Raw genomic sequence first — 21,548 nt, 5'->3', positions numbered from 1 at the left:
ACATCTTTGAAAGCAAAAAATTCATCACTTCTGCACTCTGACTGCCTTCTGCAAAATTTCATTCAGTACCAGTGTTTACACTTCTATGGATTAAGAAAAAAATTGTCTCTTTGTTTTTCTATATCAGTTTTTTGCAGAAATCTGCATCCTTATAACTGTTTTTTTTCATTCCTCTCAAGCACAAAGATTTCTTTCATGATGAGAAGTAAAGTGTATCATCTTTTCAGTGTGTAAGAAAGTTTCTAATGTTAGATCTCAGGAATCTTTCTTAAGATTTTGGCAGCAGCCTGTGAAATCAAACTGCCCAGCAATTTTTTATGTACTTTCATTCCAAAACAAGATAGAAATACTTTTTAGAAGAAAGATGCAAAGTGAGGAAAATTTTGCTCAGTTATCCATCTGAATTCAATATGTAATCTGTCATTTATTGAAGAGATATGTTAAACAATAAAGTGATTACTAATGATTCAGCTGTCCTCTGAAACATGCTAGGCAGCATACAAGATATGCTATCAGCTGAAGGGCACAAAAATTAACCACCAACTTCCCACAAAGAGGCTTAATCACTATTCCACTCCTTGTGCTCTTGTTTCCAAGAGCAAGAAGTTGTCAGGCTCATAAGGCCTTGATGTCCTATTAATTAATATTTTCAGGTGGGCCTTGAACACCTTTCAGATAAATGCTAGATGTATTTCTGTAGTTCTTTGTCCAGGTGAATCAGTATTTGAAACTCTTTGATGCTAAGAGTGGTAGTTGCTTTGTCAATTTAAATATGATAAAATGCAGTTGTTTCTCATTTCTGAGCTGTACTTTTTTGCTTGAGAAATACTCTCAATGTTGAGAAGGTCTGATTTCCAGAAAATGAAGAGCCTACAGGACTTGCAGCCACCCTTAATTTTACACTGGGTCTTTATGTTGGGGCTTCGTAAAAAGATCAAGACTTCTTACAGTAAGGAAATAAAACTGTTCTAAAGGATCCTTCTGAAATTAAAACATCGCTCCTGGTCTGAGAAATAAATGTATTTTCAAAGCTATTACTCAAATGTGTGTTTCTTACCTTTTCCTAGGTGTGACTTTAGGTTTCACTTAGGTGTCTGTAAGCATATATTTGATCAGTCTCTTTTTTCCATATATCTGAAATGGAAGTCTTGCTGTTCTTTAAGACCTATGCACAAACGTTTCCAAGTCTGTCCATATTTTTCACAAAAAGGGAAGGGAAGACTTCCCTTCCCTTTTCATGAAAGGGAAGACTCAATAAGGCATCATGGGTGCTGTAGGAGTCTAAAGTCAGTGCACAGATTATATTCAAAAATAAGTGGGAAAATTATCATGCTTTTTTTTTTGCTAGTTGTATAGATAGAATTCAGTTTGCCCTTATTCCCTGTGCAGATAAAAGCAGGTTGGAAGAAATGACAAAGGTTTTAGTCTGTACTGCAACTTGTAAGTGGCGATTAACAAATTCAGTGCTTAATTATTTTTCTTCCTTCTTTGATGTTTTCCTGTGCATTTCTCCATCACAAGCTAATAGGTTTCTAATAGAAAGTTACATTTGGTTCAGTGCAATTTTATCTCTCCTTATCCAGGGCTGAGTTTTTCTGCATGGCATTTCTTCCAAGATTTTGCTTGGGTTTTAATATGTGAAATCAGAGAACTCTTCTCTGGGAGACTATTGCATGGTCCAGTGGCTTATTTCATTATTCGTTTAACATACCAAGAATGTTTAGTGTTGTTCCAAATATCTCAGAGAGGCTTGCTTTCTGCTCCTTGAAGCTTTAAATCTCAACTGGGCAAGAAATGCAGTTTAGAAGTCATGGCCAGTTGCAAACAGGAATCTACCACTTGCAGGTTTGCTAATATATATGTTGTCTTCCATATTATTTTTACAGCTAGGAAAATACCAAGTCATCTTACAGAGGGGAGGTTGTGGGGTATTTGGACTAAGAAAGGTTGGAGTTAGGTGGATAAAACTGAAAGGTTCTTAAGGAACAATCTTCTCATAAGTGGTGAAGTTGTAATCAGATGTTAAACCTGATACAGCTTTTCCATCTGTAACTTCCAATTCTGGAGATAACCTGGGTTTGTATATCTAAATACATCTATAAATTTTTCACTTCCCTTGCTCTGACATAACAGGTGTTTTCTTCTTACTTTTTGTCATGTAGTCTCTATCAGGGGAGATAAACTTAGGCTTGATGAACCTGTCCCATTTTGTTTCCCTCTTTTCACTGCAGTCATCACCAGGAGAGCAACCTAAATGTCAGAAGCAAGCTGTACTTAAAAGGTGGGGGGCATTTTTTTCCTAAAGATGGACAAGTGCAGTTTCCTGATCTTTTGTGAAATCAAGCCTTACCAGAAGCCATAGCATTATCCAGTATTAACAATAATATGAAAAGTAATTAGTACTTGCCATTAATCTAATGCTTGCAGCAGCTCTCCTGTTCACTTTGGGAACCCCAGTTGGCAGCTGAGATGAGAGAACATTTTAGACACCACATCTCTGATATTTTTCAGTGTTACAGAAGAGAAATACACATCTCTATAATAGCTGAAAACAAGTTAATGCACCTGCCTCTGAGGGGGGGGCCTAAGAGATACTAATTTTACAGGCATGAGTATGGATCAATGCAGAATAATTGAATTTCAACCTTTTCTGCATTTGGCTAGCTCCACTTCTTAGGAAAACGTGGAATGAAAAGCTCAAATCAGTGTTGTTGTCTGTGCATAGGGTGATAAAGTTAACCTGCTTAGCAGAGTATTTGTTTCACACTTCTAATCTTTGAACAGATAATTGCCTCAATTATTTATATTAAAGTAACTTCTACGCATTTACAATCTTTCTGAATATAAAAGTAGAGCTTCTTATGGAAGAATGGGCTATTAAAATTGTGTATATGTGAAATGAAAAAATAAGGGAAGGTTCTTTTATGTATATCCAAAAACATTTACTGAAGGTATGTGTCTGCATATTTAATACACCACGAGTGGCTCATTTGCTTCAGTTTTTTCCTTTATCAAAACCATTGAGCACTGTTAATTTTCACAGCAAAGGCAGCAAAATTAAGAAGTAGAGATATGGAGATAGGGCATTGGAAAAATATAAAGTGATTAAAAAACATCGTTCTAACTAGAGTTGTTCAAATAAAAAAAAAATTAAAAAACCCAATTAGAAACAAAAGTCATAGAAAATGTGAACATATTGTGTTCCTTAAATAACCAGATGTTCTTTCCTTCCTGAAGGCAGCCAGGGCTAGGAATAAAAGGTTTAAAACTATTGTTTTAAGTTAACTGTGAATTTTGAAAATCTGTTTTCACCCTTTAGCAAATAAAATTCTAATACAGCAACATAAGCAAAGTAATTTTCATCTTTGGGTGTTCTTATTTGTATGTTGTTCAATGTTGAAGTGTTAACCTTATCACAGTGACTTATCAGAAAACTAAATCACTAAATGGAATATTACAGTTTTGAACTACACACCAGAAACCTGACAACTGTCCTTTGTCTGAAAGCTTACTGCATTTGTTCTTAATTTTTATGTAAAGCAAGTTTGCTTTCAGATATTTTAGCATGGTGAGTTGTCCCATTCATTGAGCAAGCTAGTTAGGAGCTTACTTCAGTGGAGAGATCTTTTTATCATAAGCTACCAATTAAAAAACAAAAAAAAAAACCACAGAAACTAATGTTCTTCGTTGATGGAAATTAATTTGTTACTTATGCTAATAATATTATAGCTACTGCTACTGATATTTTCTCAACATTGTATTTCAGCTATTTACTGACATTGAAAGTAGCTATATATTAATATTAAATTCTAGCTAAATCCATGGAGGAGAATACATGACATTTCAAAGAAGTCATATTAGTTCATCGTGACTGAAATTGCAGATACTGCCAGAAAACTTAAACAATAAAATATGGTCATGATCACTCATATAAGGAATAGTTGGAAAAATCTGCATTCTAGCTTTTAACACTGTTCTCTGTCTAAGCAATGAATAACAAGGGGAAAACACATTGCTGAAATTTTGAACCAAACTCTTTGTACATTTATTTTCAGCTGAATTTTCTTCTTAAGTAGCTGCCACCGTCTCATAGTTTTCTCCAAGCTGGTTTCATGTGCCTGAAAGGCTGTTGAGTTTCACTTTCTTCTCCCTCAGATAAATTCTTTTCTATACACTCATTAACTGAGGTGCCGCTGCAGAGCTGCAACTGTCCTTTGAACGCTGCCGTTATGTCAGTATTGTTGTTTTGCCGTTTGTGGCAGGAGAAAAGCAGGTTTGGGGTTGTTTTGTTTGTTTGTTAGCATTGTGTGCGCAATCTGGCATTAATTACCTCTCTTTAATGACCAGATTGCAGCCAATCAGAAGTTGGGATCTGGCGCTGCTCCGGCATTAGCAGCTCATTAATTTGTACCTCCACGCAGAGGTACCGCTGGGGCGCGGGTCCGCTGCGTTACAGGGGGACCAGCAAGGGGGAGGGAGGCTCTCTGCAAACATTTCTGCTGGTTAGTTTTGATCATGGAGAATGTGACTGATATTTCAGGAGCAATAATACATTGAGGAGGGGTTCAGGTGCATGAAGCGTAAGTTACCAGGAAGCTGGGATAATGGATATGCCAGCATGAGCTGCCTGTACTTTAGGTAAGGAGAGTTCCCTGGCTGAGTGAGGTCACCTGTACTTTAAAGGGGAGTCACCTTTACATGAGATATTATTGATAAAGGAAGTTAGGTTTTCCAGAAAAGCTAACTACACATCTCTTTATCTGGAAGAAAAGGACTTAGGAAAAACAAAAAAGAAATGCATTTACTTTTAGTGATTCACAGAGAACTTCTATTTGCCTTAATTTCAGTTTAAGTTAAAGATATTGGAAATGCAGTTCAAGATGAATTTTTATGGGAATAATGTGGCACCATTCTCAACTTGACCTCTATTTTTATAACCACATTCAATTCCTTGTACTGTACCTCAAGCATTTTGATGTTCTAACATTCCCATTTGCAAATACAATGAGGTTAGATGTAATCTAAACACCTCACTTTAAATAAATCAATGTTTTTTCTGTAACTGCATGCTAAGTTTTTTAATGGTGGCCATGATATTTACTTACTCTTTGTTTATGTTCATGTTCTTAAAATGAGAAACTTATATTTTCCAATTAAATAGTCTATGCTTTGTTTTAAGAATTATTGATTTAAATATTCAGTTATTGTGTTTCATTAATAGAATAAGGTATGACAGGCGGCTAAGAGTTTAATGATGAATTACTTGGAATAACCATGTTGCCATAGTACCACATAAAAATAGTAAGTGTACCATGAATTAAAAATCCGCTTCATTTTTGTACATTTGTTTCAACACCTTCTTTCCCAGTGCACCTATACATTTCAGAATACAAAAAGGCTACATGGTCAATACTTGTGATACAACAGCTTTGTTATCTTTCTCAAAGTTCATTGCAATCTCTTCACTGGTACATTAACCATTTAATCCACCCACCATAAAATAGTCATCCTCAACATACCCCGTATGTCACAAGCAGTATTTTCAGGGAAAAAAAAACTTGGAAAGTGGTTGATTAGTCATCTAGGCAAGACTTTTCAAATGAGAAACCTTTCGATGTCCTTCTCATTCTGCAGCCCCATATGCAAGACAGCAGTCATCACTCAAAGGAGAGACTGATCTCTTGGATTGCCAATGGCAATGCAGTTCCCAGGTGTTGCTCTCTCCTTAGTGTTGCACACACAGGCCAGTTGTGTGGGTAAGAACTCACAAACACTGTATCCATGTAAGCTGAGCAACCGCTGCATTTAAATTAATAGGAATGCGGTGGGAAATAATATGGAATAAAGCAAAGCTTCCAGAACAGTGGCACTTCCCACAGTTAAAGCCATGCCGCAGGTAAGGTGGTGCAGAAGCAAAGGACTTGTCCCAGTTCTGTGTGGGGCCAAGCAAGATGGGGCTGCAGTCCCCTGCTGGTAGCAGGAGCAGAACCCAACCAGGTGACTGCATTGTCCTCACTGCCCATCTTGTGTGGCCCAGCAGGAAGGAGTGGGTGGTGTGGCTAATGATTTCTGGGAGGGTCAGGAGGTGCAGAGTCTTTCAGAGGAAATGGCTAAAGGTGAGTTTCTACTTTTGGCTAACATTTGACAGCAAGTCTCCAAGACAAAGTGGACCAGAAAGTTCTCTTTGGAAGACAGAGTTTTTAAACTGTTCCTTCTGTTTGAGCAGGTTGACATCCTCGGTAGCAAAGCAAAGACAATTCTGATTGTACTTGCTGCTAAAACAAGAAGCTGAAGCATTTTAAGTTCTTAATTACTTTAGCTACCAATAAAACTTATTGTTTGTGGTTTTCTTGGGGCTGTTTCTTTCAGCTGATAGTTTTACTTCTGTTTAAAATGTCATTTAAAGCTACTGACCCTCTCCTAAAAAAGTTATAATGTTAATTATAGAATTACACTTATAAAATGTATTTAACAGTGTTAGAGTGAGGTGATCATGGTTCTTCTTATGTGAACCTGAAAATTCAATCATTTTTAGTTTGCAAGGGAGTTTATCAAAAAGAAGCATTTAAAACACTTAAAGCACTTTGATTCTACCTAATCAAAAGTTCTCCATGTCATAATTTATTTACTAAAATTTGCAAAACACAAACTGTGAGCTATATAAAAGTTGATTCATAACTTTTCAATAATATATGAAAGATTAACTACTGAATCATATCCAATCTATTATGATGGAATTTGAGTTCAGAATCTTCTGATAGAAATGTAGATATACTGCTTGTGTACCTACATATTTTATAGTAGATATTAGTGTATCAGTTGTAATGAAGGCTATTTGAGTACTTTGTATTGGGAAGAGCTTCTCTGAAAGAGGAAAGTACTGTCAAGATAGAACTGGGAATGGTATTTTTTATCCTTTGCTATAATTTTTTATGGAAAATTAGGTTTGGAGATCTTATGTCTTTTGTCCTTTGTCTTTTTAAGGAGCAGTAGTGATGAAAATGGCTCTCTAGGATAATTCCTCATGATTGGAATCCTAAATGAAAGGAGTTGCTTGTCCCACAGCACCAGGCCCTTAGCTTCTCTCTGTGTTTCACAAGAAAAGACTTGGATGTCACATTCCTTTTGGTGTGGTGTGTGCATGGGGCTCTGTGAATGAGCTTTTTTCACTCCCCTGGGGACCTTTTTCAAGTGGTTTATGTAGCAGATTACACGCAGAACGTGAATTATTCTGTTTCTTCTTCTTGTAATGAAAATAACCAAATAGCACCTTAAAATGTTCTTGTTTTTCCCTGATATGTGAGATTTGTGTACAAGCTTGTATGTGGAGAAGATGTAATGCTGTAATTGTGCTTACAAGGGGTGTATAAGTATAAGCTTCGGATAACTGCATTACTCACAGAGCCATCAGTGAGTTATGCAGGTTGTCCAAAACGAGTGCCAATAAAACCATAATGTGGTAGCTTTTCTGTACATAAAGATGTCATATTTTAAATCTCATAATTTGGAGCATTCCAGGGTTTAAAGCGAGGCTTGCTGTGTGTTCCTTTCAAAAGCCTGGAGCTTTCCTCCACAATGTTGTAAAACTCCTGTTCCTAACTGTGCGAGGCTGCAAGATGCCAGAGCATAAATCTGTCACAGGGTAGAGCTGAACACTGTCAGATTTATACCTTACTATTTAGTTAATTTACTTCTTAAAACCAAGGGTTCAGCTGAAAAATAGGCAACTAAATTAAGAGGCAGATTTAAAAGGTACTTAAGCGATTCTGTTGATGCAAGATGGGGATTTTACGCAGGTTATGAACTTGAACATTGGCAGGTCGGAGTCTTTTTGTCTGGAATAACAATAAAAGCTGATTTGGTAGGATTTGATCTACCTGTTAAAATGCAATATGCTGTAATACTAAATAAAATAAAAATAAAAATAAAAAAAAGGCTTCCCAAGCAGTTAGGACAAGAAGCCAAAATACACAACTAGAAATTTCTTTCAGTCAAGTCACTGAAGCATTTTTAAATCTCACTTGTCATTTTTTTTCAGTTCTTCATCTCTTGTCATAGAATGCCCATGTGAGAGAAAGCATGCGTGTATGAAGTTAAAAACAGACCATAACGCACAGTATTTAAAATATCTTCCTGGTGTCTGAAATTTCTAGTTGCCAGGGGAATGGAGGGTTGTCACGTAACAAAACTGGAGATAATTTATTTCAGCCTAATCAGAGTTCAGGGGTCTTCCATTCTTGACCCAGTTAACTGAATTTTCTTTCCTTTTCTGTTTTTTTCTGGGAAATTTTGTTGCTTGGGGGGACAAAAACGCCTCCTTAATTTTCTTTAGAAACAATTAAATATGATAATTCTTCATGCTCTTATTGCATTGTAAATAACAAGGTCCATGATTGAGACCCTTAGCATCTTGTGAAAAATGTAAACAGGAAGCATTATTCCCAGTTTGAGGATTATGGCATTCCTTTGCCAACACCAATATTAGTGCATGGATCTCCTGACTCCTGTGATTAAAGGAAGTTCTTTATTAGTTCTGTGCAGTGCACCCTTCATGTTGTGCTGCTTTCATACACAGGGTTGATAGACTGTCAATCTATGTTTTAGATGGTATTTTGCTCTTGGCCTTGAACCACTTTTGAATTGGCAATAGTACCTTACATCTAGTTATATAGTACCTTATTATCTAATGTCTCACTGGGTGTTTTCATTCTAATAACTCAGTGGTTCATAGGTGGATAAAATACCTTTCGTGCCCCAGCAGGTTGCTTGCTGCAGAAGGTATAATAAGGGAAGAGGAGAATTAGCAGGTGAAAAGAAATGTTTGTTTGTTTGTTTGTTTGTTTGTTTGTTGAATAGGGTTTTTTTTCTTTGGGTGGTTTGGTTGTTTAGTATATAAAATACAGTGATGTGTTTCTGTAATGTTAAGCCTTTGCTTATACTGTGTAAGTGTGTTCATGTGGGGAGGAGACAGCTGCCTAAACATCTCACAAAATAAAAAGAGGAAAGGTGAAATCCTCTCTCCAGTTATTAGATAATAATTAGTAAATACTTCACATTAATTATTAGTGCCTGAGGGAAAAGCTGCTGCTGAAAAGAACAAACTGTATCCTTTATCCATCTCAGCTGCTCTATTTCAGCTCTGTTCCCAGTCAAAATTTTTGTCAAGTTTATGTCATCTTTAATGAAAAAATTAGCATAGATGATCTAGCAGGAAAAGGTCAACCTTTCCTGACCTCTCAGTCCTATTTGAATTTAGGGTCACATGATCCTCCAACTTTAGAAACAAATAAAAAGGAAAAAATAGAATTTTAATACAGAAATTTCTTAGATAGTGCAAGAATTATGAAGAAATCCAGTATTGCCATGTCAGCTGACAAAGGGAAAAAGGAGAAAATTGGCTCCCTAAAAGTAATTGTTTAAATAAGTAGAACAATGTTCCATCATGATCCTTCTCTTCTTTATACATATGTTTGGTTCAGTCATATTAGTAGTTTAGGGGAAAAAACAATAAATGTTTGGCAGCATTTGGAAAATATATTGGAAAAAATTAGTCTTAAAACATTCCATTTGACATTAGTGAGATGATTATTTTGATCAGCCTATTGTGCCTGGATGTAGAATTCACTGCTGCTATTTTGTTTGTTTTTTCTCTGTTGCATTGAGGTTATCTAGTTTCAGATACAATCTATTAAGTGGAGTATTTTTTTAGTAGCTGAGGTTTTCCCACCTGTCTACCCTAAAACACCTGCAACATATGTTTGTGTAACCCTGCAATGCTCTGTGGTTTGGGCCTTGAGAAATTCCCCCAGAGCTTTTTGCTTATAAGCAGCTGAGCAATTCATTTCTCTGATGACAAGTGTTTTTCCCTTGGCATTGAGGCAATAGCATGCTTGCTAAAATACATCTCATTTTTCCTTAGATATATTGAAAATCTTTTTCCATTCTTGTCTCTTATTCTAAACCTTCAGATTTTGTGTAAAATTGTGTTTGGGTTTTTTTTTTTCCCTCATTAATAAAACTAAAAAGGGAGAAAATACAATACCTCAACAAAGAAAAGTGTTATCAAGATTCCTCCACTTGCACCTGCATGTAAACTTTTAACCCTGCTGTGTATTCAGGGGGTGAGATACCAGGTGCATTGTAGAACAGCCTGTGACTTGTGTCACACACGAACACACTTTGCTATGTCCTGTCTGTTCCTTGAGTAACGTGATGCAATTTGTCTCCAGAGGCCAGGGAGGAAAAGGCCAGGGAAGAAAAAGGGTTTTACTTGAGAATTTGAGCAGCATGTGGAGCAGGATCCTTAGCTGGTGGGAGCTGCTTTTCCGCAGTTTGTGCAGGTTTGGGGGATCGGCTGCATTCAGGGTGATTGTGAGCCCTGGCCTAGGAAAAGTGCAGCTGTGGGTATAACTTAGCTCAGCCCCGTGGCCCTGGAAGAGGATAAAGGCAAATAGAAAGTCCCCAAGAACCTCCTGGCAGCTGTGGGAATTGGAGTGAGTTAGTCTGGGGCTGGCTGGGAATAGACAGGAGGACAGGAAGAGGACTTCAGCAGGCACATGAGCCGGGACAGAGGGATGGATCTTTTAGGCAAGGAAAGGCTCAGAAGTAGGAGTGCTTCAGAGATACCTGAAACATTTTCAGGCTTTTTTCCCCTTTGGACTGTGGCTAATACATTTTGAAGAGACAAAGTCCAAAATCACATCTATTTCTGTGTGTTTCTATATATGAATTTCATACTGCCCTTTTAAAAGCATAAATTGAGCATTTTCTAGTGATTGAAACTATGTCCACTCTAAATAGACATTAAGATTAAAAGAATTATAAATCCAGCAGACTACTCCTACAAAATGGGTGTGGGAAAAGGAGGGGGGCGGGTGGTGTTCTAGTATTGTATTTCTGCTCTCTCTTCCTTACTAGGGGAAAACCATATATGTGTTAATCTGTACAGTGCCCTCAGCCCTCATACAATTTCTTGGAGGGATTCAACAAACTGTACATTGGAAGGATTAATTTCACTGTAATTTTCACATTTTCCTTTTAATTAAAAAATTATTTTGTTTGAGTTAGTAACAAAATAATGCACATAAATTGAAAAAGAAAAGGAATACCTTTACGTATTTAAGTAATGAAAAATACAAATTGGATCTTTCTAAATTGCACTTTGTAGGAAAAAACTGGTTGCTGTGAATATTTTAGGCAACAGAGGTATGTTTTTTGTAAATAAATCTAGTCCTTAGTTCTGATACATAGGTTGTAATTTAGGGGACAGCTCAAACTGAATGCTTAGAGAAGGGGAATTACTTTAAAATTCTTAAGGAACAAGCATCGTAATTGTGTAGGTTTTCAGTTCTGCATTTTACATTTAACTTGCCAAAATAGTTGAAAAGAATACAAAACTTAAAGGACAACCACAGTGACATAAAGATCATAATCTTCAAAACAATGTATTTTTTTACTGTCTGAATTTCAGTTTTCAGAAGTATTTAAATTTTCTGTGGTGACACTTCACAGATATTTGTCTGCTAACATATGTATCAGGTTGAATATTGGAAATTTTGAAATATATTGAAAATATAAAATATTTTATTATTCAATATAAAAAATATTGAATTTTTTTGAGGTGCTATCTCAGTGATGCTACAAAAGAAGTCACAGTAGTAACCCTTGCATTTACTGTATTGCATTTCTAATGTTTTTTCAAAGAGAGTTTTTTTCACTGCATGTAATAGTACTTTAAACTGCTTCTTCCTTTGATACCTTTAAACCTCACAGGAATTTAAATAGGCTCCTGTGAAAGTAATGCTTGAGCCTCATTCATGTGTTTGAGCTAGATGTTATTCCTATTAATGGCTTTAAGTGCTTAGATAGTAGATGAGCTTTTCATGTCTTCAATTGCTTGCCATTTCTGCATAAATATGTTTTAAGATACTGTTCCAAATGATCTTTTCCTCTTTTTTTTTGGTTTTGGGTTTTATTTAATTCAGAAGCAATGTGTAATAATCTTTTTTTATTATTTATTGGGTGGTGAAAAAGAAATTTCAATGTTTTTCTAACTATCAATATATACCAAGTTTATTGGAAGCAAATTGCAGATCTGGCTAACACCTGGTGACTTGTACTTTACAAAAAGCTGTCTTATGGCTTAGAAGTGCTCATTATTTTATCCATCTCTTACTCTTCAACCTTACCCTTCAACATATGTAAAGAAAGAAGTCACTTAATTCATAGGAGAAAAGTTACACTGTTTGATTACTTAGACAGAGCCATCAGTTATCCTCATCATGTCAGTTTGGATTTGATTATCATAGAAATGTATTGAATTACCAAACTAGAGCAATAGTAACTAAAGCTGATTCATTGTTATTGCTGTCAGTTGATGAGGACTGACTTTCAAGCTCTATGAATTGGTAGAGTTATTCAAACATTGTTTTTATAACAGGAGATGAAAAATGTAGAACAGCCATTACAGTGTGGGTGGTAGGATAGATGAGAATTTTTTTAATGCTTGTCTAATAGCTTTTAGTTGCTTCATTTTTTAATGAACATTACAAACATATATGTTTAAAATGTTTATTGTGTTTCCAAAGAAAGAAAATGAGACATTTCATACAAGATTAAGTCTAACTGCAGGAAACAATCTGGAAATTCCCACCCTTAAATATGCTTCCAGAAATCATCCTGGCCTTTGGTATCTACCAGTTCTATAAATTTTCTTCCCTCCTTTTATGCTCTTGCAACATTTTGGTCTTTAAAATTCAAGTCCTGTATCCTCCTCCAGAAAAAAGATTTTCAAGGAAGCAGGGCTATCTGTAGGTATGTGGAAAATGAGAGGATAAGACTGTAGATACTCCACTCTGTAATGAAATCTGAAGAGCAAATATACCATGTGAAACTGAAGGACCTGAAGACTGACTCTGTCAGAAATATAATGTACTCTCACCTGTGAACAATGGTTTTGGAAAGGTCAATGCATGGTTCACTAAAACTGTATTTACTAATAGCAGGATTTAAGAAGGCAGATCAGAATATAAGGCAACAGCCAAAAAATAATTAAACCTTTGTAGCAAGTACTTAGAAAGTATTTAGATCTCTTTTATACAAATCTGATCACTATGCAGAAATTTTTACCACTTTACCATTTTCTCTTGCTCTAGAAATTATTTAAGCCACTTCTCATTTATATATTTTTTTTTAAAGGGCCTTTCTGTACCACTCTCTTATTTAGTTTCCATCTGCATGCAATTTTTTTTGCTTCAAAATATTTGCTTTTCCCTCCAAATAGCGTCCTTCAGGATGCATGCAATCAATCATGATACTTTATGCATATATTGCAGTCTATGCTTAATGTTCAATGGATTCTTAGATCCCAAAAGGATCTAAGTCCTGATTTCAGGACTACTGAAGGCAGCATATTCCATGAAAGAGTTTCATTGTGTCAGAAGTGGACAATAACAAGTGGATTCTGGTGTCAGTATTAATTATTTACACTTTATTATAGGACAACAGTTCTTTATTCATGGCCTCGGTTTTCAGTAGGGTGAAATTTGGAGAGGAAAAATAGGCTCTGTGTGCCATCTAGTGGGATTGTTCAGGCTGTCTCACTAAAATTAATTCTTTGCTTAACAGAGGTACTGCTAGGGATGTATTCAGTTCAAAATAATTGCTATAGTTTCTCCATACTATTACCATTTTTTTTAAAAGCATAGCACTTTAGCTTGGAGCTAGTCAAATTCTATACCTGACTTGCAGGAAGAAATCATATCAGTATGTGTTCTTGTGCAAGAATTACTGATTTATTTAGGAATGTTACCACTACAGCAGACTCTTCCATGTGGAAGAGTACTGATTTCTGTGAGCATGGAATGAACTTACAGGTAGAATTTGGTTTGAGTCTTCACTTTAATGTAAATGACATTATTGCCTTGAAAAACCAAGATCCCAGGAAAAGAAACTTGTTCTGTAAGTTTCTAATCCTCTTTAATGAACATATTTCTTGTCTCAGCTTAAAATCTCCCAGAAATTTACAATGAAGTACTTTTTTTTTTTTTTTTAGCGAAATCCAAGACCGGTGACTCACCAGTTCCAACAAAATTTAGATTATTACAAAGCACGTGGAGCAGACTTGATGAACAAAACCCGGTAAGCTATTTCTAAATATATGTTCTCCAAACTAAGACCTTACATTAAAAAAAAAGTTTCAGAAGTCACGTTTATACTAAACAGGAATTACATAAGCAGTATTAGAAGCATTTATTTCAAATCTTTCCCTTGACTATTATTACAGGAAAAAATTGAAGCTTTTACTTGTAGTGTTGCAGTCACTCGCTGGCATCATTTTAAGGGAGGACACTATTACACAATGACATGTATCCTGAAAATGGGATAAAACATTGCCAGTGTGACTTCTGTAGCTGAAGTAATTCTGATAATGCACCTAATTATAATCTAGAGTATCCATGTACCAGAAGCTAAGTTGAATGAATGTAAATCCAGTTTGAAGTAATTTTTAAAAAACTTTACCTCTCGTCTTTTAGAAGTGGTTTGTATCAATAACGCCAAAATTCCTCGTCAAGGCCACATTATCTGGGTGCCAGTGGCAGGTGACTGCTGGTGGCTGCAGGTCAGTCCAGCACAAGAGATAATGCTTCAATTGCCACAGCCACAGGCAGTTTCTTGGGCTGCACGTGGCCCCAGCCGCTCACTCTGCCTGCTGATTCATGGGAACTTGCTGGCTTTTGGACTTCTGCATCGCTGTCACATTCTGTTGAAATCAGCTACATTAAAAGCCAACTCCAATTAAGATGGTGTAGTTTGAGAAGCTTTTAAAAAGGGACAAAGAAGCAGAAATTAAAACTAAGTAGAGTGACTACAAAACCATCTTTTTCTTTATAATTCGGGCTTTAAAGTTGAGAACAGGTGTCAAGAATTGCTGCATTCTATTGCATTTTTCTTAATTTTTTTACTTATTCTTCTGAAAAATTATCTGCAGCGTTGCCTATATTCGAACAAAATAAGTTGTTCGAAGTTTCAAAAAGAAAGATTTCAAGGATTTTGAAAAAACAAGTAAATTATAAAGCCCAAACAAGACTGACACCTGCCGGAAGCCTAAATTCCAAGAAAAAAAAATTGATTAAATCTGTGTAGGAATATAAATTATTTGCACACGTAGACTACACACCAAATGAGATAGGAAGTTGTTTAGAATAATTCAGATAGAAGAAAATCTGGGATAAATTCATCTCAAGACAAGAAGGCTTAGAGTAGGTCAAATGTGGTAAAGCTGTTTAAGATTGGACTAGGGAGAGAACTGGAAGATGTAACATTAGGAAATGTCTCTGCAGTGATCAGAGATGGATTAAATCAAGTACTAGGTCTATTTCATCTTTAATTCCACAGGCTCAGTGATATGTTTAAAATATCTTGACAAATCTCTACTATATATTGCTTATTTTATCACATATAAAACTTTTTAATCGGTCATATTCATCTATTTGTCTCTCATCTCTTGTAATGATTACTTGCTGAAAAGAGAAATGCCTTTGAATAAGGCCTGCAAAACAAAACATTTCCATCTTAGCAGAAAACTGCAGAGATTGAATCATCTTCCTACTGCTAGTTTAAAAATACACCATTCACAGTCAAGGTCAATGATGCTTATTGTGATGAAACAAAATTGTTTGCTTCGTGGATGGAATTCATGTCTCCTTGGTACTCATATTTTTAAACTGATGCCTTACTTTTAAATGCATCTGCTGATAACTTTACATTGTAGACAATGTAAATCAATCAGTATTTTTCTTGTAATTGTTGTGCATGTTTGGTACATTTAGATGGCTAAAATGTAGATTGATCCATCTTTGATGGCTGCAGTCATCCTTTGCATTAATATATCAGACATTTAAATGGTAAGAAGTAGACACATTGTTCTTATTTTACTGAACTTCAGCTCACTTTCAATGTAAGTCCTCCAGAAATGTAGCACCTCACTATTGTTCATTTTCTGATGCTGTCATTCAGAGAAATTGCACAGATTTTACTTCACAATAAAATATCTTTTTTTTTAAAACCACCTCTTGAAAAGATATTTAGATATCATCATTATTTATTTTTCATTAATTTATACATGTTCTGAGCTGATCATTAGCAGTGTCAGTTCATAGCACAGCCAAATCACACCACAGGTTATTAGGAGCTGTGATAACTATCCTTTCCAGTTGTCATGTACTTCTAAAACATTCCTGCATTTTACTGTTGGAAGCACTTTTAAAAATAGTGTTTCAGACATAAAGGCTTGGCGATTGTTCATGTAAATTTTCAACCATCTGAAAAATGCAAATAAACTAATTTGTTATAGTGTACATATATGTCAAAGCAGCAAATCAAACAGTGTAGAATTAAAACTGACACCTTTTTATTAAGCAAAATATAGCTGAAAAATAAAGAAACAAGAAAGAAACAATCTGCTGGACGCAAATACACAAGCCTCTGTATAAGCTTTGTTTCCTGCATCTGTGTACTATCACAATTCCCATAATACATGAAGCTCAAAGTGTCCAGTGGCTTTGTTGCTCAGGTGGCCTGTCTGTGTAAATCACTTACTTTCAGCAGATTTTTTGTGCAAACTCAAGGGGTTTTATTAGTGATTGCCAAGGTTCTAGGTTTAGAGACAATGTAAACCTAGGACTCAATGTGCAAGCCATTATCTTCCTTCTAAGTTAATGTTTCAGGTGAGTGAGTCATATGTACCGCCCCAAACTCCAGTAAACGGAGGGAAAAAGTATACTATGGGTTCTGAATCTCTGCCTTATTACTGGTATGACCCCCAAAATTGGCAATGTAATGAGATTTATTGCCAGCTGTTGATAACTGATTGAGATCCCATTCAGCTTGATCTTATCTGTTAGCAGGTTCCTATTTAAAAAAAAAATAGAAAACTCAGCCTATTACAGGCAGATTATTAAAAAGAAGCAATCCATTGAGTGTTGATTCATGTACCCAACTCCTTTTCTTGTCTGGCATAATTCACTAGAGCAGCAACTTCACTTTGAAATGCTGACATTTGTGCTCCTGTGTCTACCACAAAAATAACCAAATATTTTAAATGGCCCAAGAGAAAAGTGATTATCAAATCTCCCTGGCTGTTTTCTGTGAGCCTTCACATATAAATCCACTCCATCCAGTGGCTATCCCTCACTCAGGACTGGTTAATCTGCTAAGTCCAGGCTCTGGAGGGTCTGAGGGGACCAAAGTGTTGGACTCCTCAGGGGAGTGACTCATGTCCTTTGATCTTCAGTGGGAGTGTTCTGGCATCCTTCCTGGCAAAAGAAGCCAATACAAGTCTCGAGGGGTTGGTCTGGACAGGTTACCCCTTCGTGGCTGAAGTTGTTTAACAGCATGGACTTAGGATATTTCTCAGGTGGAATCTCAGCTTTAGTCTCATTAAGTACTTTTCACACTGCTGTTGTTGCTTCCCCCACCTTTTCAGGGGGCTCTCCTCTAATTATTCTCATTTCCAGAGGGAGTGAGACTGTTCATTGCACAGCCTGAGCAGTGCTGGGTGAATGTTCATACCCCTGCAGGAGGCTGTTTAAGGTGCACTGCCCTCCCTTCCAAGCCATGCCAGCTGAGCAATGGTTAAAGGCACAGTATTGGCATTCAATTGCCTGAAGTAAACTGGAAACCACAACTCTCTGTTGGCTCCTTCACCACCCAGGCAGGACAATTAGGAGGGGACTTTGAGACAAACCCATCAATGCTCAAATCACATGGGTGCTTATATTGTGGCTATTGAGTTTGCAGTGGTGGTGTTGCACTGTTGATAGAACCGAATCAGCTATAACTTCAGAAATTCCATTTTGTGCTGCAGCAAAGACCCAGCACTGTGATACACCAGTAATCCTTGAATTTAGTGCAGGCACCGCATGGAGTGAGTGTGCTACTGTCTCTGGACTTCTTTTAGAGTCAGGTTCAGCAGGGTCAGGGTCAGGAGCCACCAAACATCCAAAAACTCTCCATGTCCCCTTCAGTTGCGGGGTGCAAACCTGGCCTCAGCAAAGCACCTGAAGCCTTGGCACATCAGTGATTGTTTGAGTCACTAACCATTAAAGCTTCAGTCTCACAGCTACTCAGTTTGCTTTTGAAACCATTTGGACCTCCTGCTACAGTATTTTATACAGTTCTGCACATGCTTTCCTTGTAGTGACTTTGTCACTCACTCTCAGATGACTGTGGAGGGACATTCTGTAACACCAGCAGCAATCAATAAAATCGGGAGGCACAGAAACATCCTGTAATTATTATCCACCAATCATTCTTTCCCAGCTTCTGTAAATTGGGAAGCAGCACTTGGTCCCAGTCTCTGTACTGCTGTTCCTTCTAAAACATTCTAGATGCCATCTTTCTTCATCACCAGTATATATGGCAGAAGCCCCCCACAGAGTTTGGGGCTGTATCTTGTGAGTGTGAGGCTCTCATACTGCCTTCTGATAGCTCTCCTTTTCTGTCTATTCTGAGTATATATTCTGATTCTAAACAACTCAGCTGTTGTTATTTTCTGGATGTGCTCTATATGTGTGTGCATGTTTCTATTGTGTATTCTAAAAAAAACCCATCTCTGGAGACAAATAGAGAAGTTAGAGGAAGAGCAAAATCAAAATTACTCTTCCAGGTGTCTGCAGAAGTTATAAATTACCCGTATTAATTCATTTATAGTTTATTTTTAGTTCAACTTCCCCAAAACATTGTAAAGCTATTTTTCCCCAGTACAATGATTGTGTTGGTTTTAATTACATTTCTTCATGTTTTTAAAGGACAGCTATTTATACCATGGAAGTACAGATCAGTAAAGTAAAACCTCAGGAGTGAAAAGGTCTTTGTGGTTGTGATATATTTCTGTGCAGGATATTTCAACCATTAATTATATAAGGCAGGGAATTATTGCATGAACAAATAGGAATGGCTTTGCTAATCTGTGGGTTATGTGAACGTTTCCACTGGGAATTAAAAGGTTCTTTGCCTCTTTATTTTAGACAAATTAAATGGTTTGACAATTTCCTCAATCTTAATGTTGCATATAACTGAAGTGAATTAAATAGCCACTGTAGTTAAAAATAAAAAGTAACAATTATAAGGGTTGTGATTCAGTATATGTGTTATACCCTGAAGCAGATCTTCAGCAAAATCGCTTTGGAAATCAAGATTCCTGTTAAAACGTGCTTGGCTTAAAATGATTGAGCTGGGCAGAAGGTGAACTTGGAGCAAGAGACAAATAGCTCTGCCAATCTAAAGGGACAATCCAGTGCTTTGCTTGCTGAAAGAAGTGTTTGGGGTTGGCTCATTTTAAACATTGGAGAGAATTTAATCCAACAGAAATAAATATTAAAGCAGTCCTCAAATAAGTGCAAAAATTCAATTTTATAAAGTTTTTGATTCTGTAGAGACTGGATTGCTATTTATTAGTCTTCTTTTTTCTTTTTTTTTTTTTAATTTAGGAAGGCAAATTTAAAAAATTATGAAAATTGGTACAAACTCACTTTGTTTGGGATTAGTCTGCATTTTTCAGGGAGAAGGACCAAAAAAAATTGTCCACTTCTGGTTGGGAAAAATTCATACCACACCCTGTGGTCTCTGTGTGTATTCCAGTGCAACTGTAGTAAAACACCTTCTCTGTAACGTTCAAATCTTGGATTTTTATCTCCATGTTTTGAAGAACTGTGCATGTATGGCTGTGCCTGTCCAAACCATTGGCAATGATGCAATGATTTCTCCTCTTCTCAGTGCCAGTGCTAAAGCTGCCCCTCTGAACATCAACAAAGTGTCCAACAGCTTACTGAATTTTGGCCGAAAGCTCATTGCTCCGGCCATGGCTTCAGGTGGGGCAGTGGGCGCTCCTGCTGGCGGGAGCAGCTTCCCTCCCTCTTCAATGCCAGGCAGGAGCACAGTAGAGGCCCCTCAGCACCAGCAGCACCACCAGCAGCAGCACCATCACCACCACCACCAGTCACAGCAGCAGAGGATGATGAAGTCTGAGAGCATGCCAGTTCAGCTGGGCAAAGGTAAGAGGGAAAGGTGGGGCAGCACTGTGACTTTGGGGAAGCTTTGTCGTACATCTTCAGGGCTGAAGTTCTTTCTTCTGTTGATTTTTATATCAGTGTGTACATACTTTGAGGGAAAAGCAAAAAAAACCTATTTTGTTAGTCAGGATGCTTATGCCAAGTACAACAGGACGTTTGCAGTGCAATACAGAATTAGATGTTACCTCTAGAATGTACAAATACTGTAAGAAGTTTTGAACTTCTAAAAATATATGAACCAGAAACTGCATCAGACAGACCAACAAACTAATCATTACCATATGAAACATGAGCCAGTTAATTTTTCAGATTCTTACATGCAACCTTTTTTTAAATGGAAGACTAATTTCATACATGCTTTTCAGGTTATCAGCAAAAAATCGCATGCATAACAGTATTAGCTAAATACATAATAAGTGAAGGAAGTTAGAGAGGAATTCTTAATAAAGAAATTCTTATTCCCTTTAGAATGTGTGGAGCTTATTTTAGAAGTTATTTGAACCATAATATGAATTTGTCTTTTAATAATTTGTGATGACCCCTGCACTTTATTTAGTAAACACTGTGTCTTTTTCTTAAGCTTTTCTTTTTATATTTCTTGAGGACAGCTTATTCAAACAACAAACTCACAAGCTCAGCTTTGGCAGTTGTTTGCTATACTCTGCCACACTCAAGGTAGGTTACTGCTTTTCACCTCCAGCCAGCCCATGGCAGTATGCACTTTTCAAGGAGTATGTAGAGCAAAACAGGACCTGCTGCTTTTAGCAACTCACCCAGTGTCATGGTTATGAGCTTGAGGGCTGGTGCTGGTTGCCCTGAACCTTGGCATAGGATTGCATCTTTTTTTTTTTTTTAAATCAGATTTGAAAGTGTAAAAGAAGGGAAATAACACTTAACAGCTGAAGTTGGTGCTCTCTTTGCTGTGGCACCCGTATGGTCCAAAGGCCCTTTCATGATGCATGGCATCCCCAGCAGAAACTGAGGGAGCCAAACTGAAAGGTACAGCTGTTCTTTTGGAGCAGGCACATACAGACACTTCTGTAAGGGCCACTGCAGCTGCTTGGCAAAATCCAGATATGCAGCTTCTCTCGGTTATAGGAGAATCTCAAAACGTGCTCCAGCAAGGGTTTTACAGTACAGAGGTGAAACTGAAATGCAGTGAAACTTTGATACAAATCCTGTTCACAACAATGGAAGTAAAATTAGGTGTAGAACAAAATTATTTACACCGTTTCAGAGAGACTTTTTCTTTGCTTTTTTAAGAGTTTTCCATAGTTCTCTTATCACATAATTCTCTTTTCCCCTTTTGAGTTTAACAGTGGTTCTTGGGTAGCTGTTTTCTTTCACTGCTTAATGTAGTAAAAGCACACCATTTGAAAAAACTTCTATAGATGGGATTGATTGTAGTTTAATCTTGATGTGGCTGCTAAAGGATGGCCTGTTATATGGGCCAATTAACATATATAATCAGGAAAT

General features: G+C 36.8%; 1 protein-coding gene across 7 annotated transcripts in view; it reads left to right on the top strand.

Annotated features, from left to right (window-relative positions):
* TBC1D5 (TBC1 domain family member 5) overlaps nucleotides 1-21,548 on the top strand; it is a 313,714-nt gene that overhangs the window by 244,181 nt on the left and 47,985 nt on the right. For all 7 annotated transcript variants that reach the window (XM_054273245.1, XM_054273244.1, XM_054273243.1 and 4 more), the window contains 2 exons: nucleotides 14,054-14,139; nucleotides 19,777-20,054. In XM_054273245.1, coding sequence (XP_054129220.1) covers nucleotides 14,054-14,139; nucleotides 19,777-20,054 — 364 coding nt within the window. The remainder of the gene's footprint in view (nucleotides 1-14,053; nucleotides 14,140-19,776; nucleotides 20,055-21,548) is intronic.

This window comes from Melozone crissalis, unplaced genomic scaffold, assembly GCF_028551555.1.
Source record: "Melozone crissalis strain CALT ecotype California unplaced genomic scaffold, PUWL_Pcris_2 ptg000016l_1, whole genome shotgun sequence".
Taxonomy (NCBI): Eukaryota; Metazoa; Chordata; class Aves; order Passeriformes; family Passerellidae; genus Melozone; species Melozone crissalis.
This window is presented reverse-complemented; position numbering and strand designations above follow the sequence as displayed.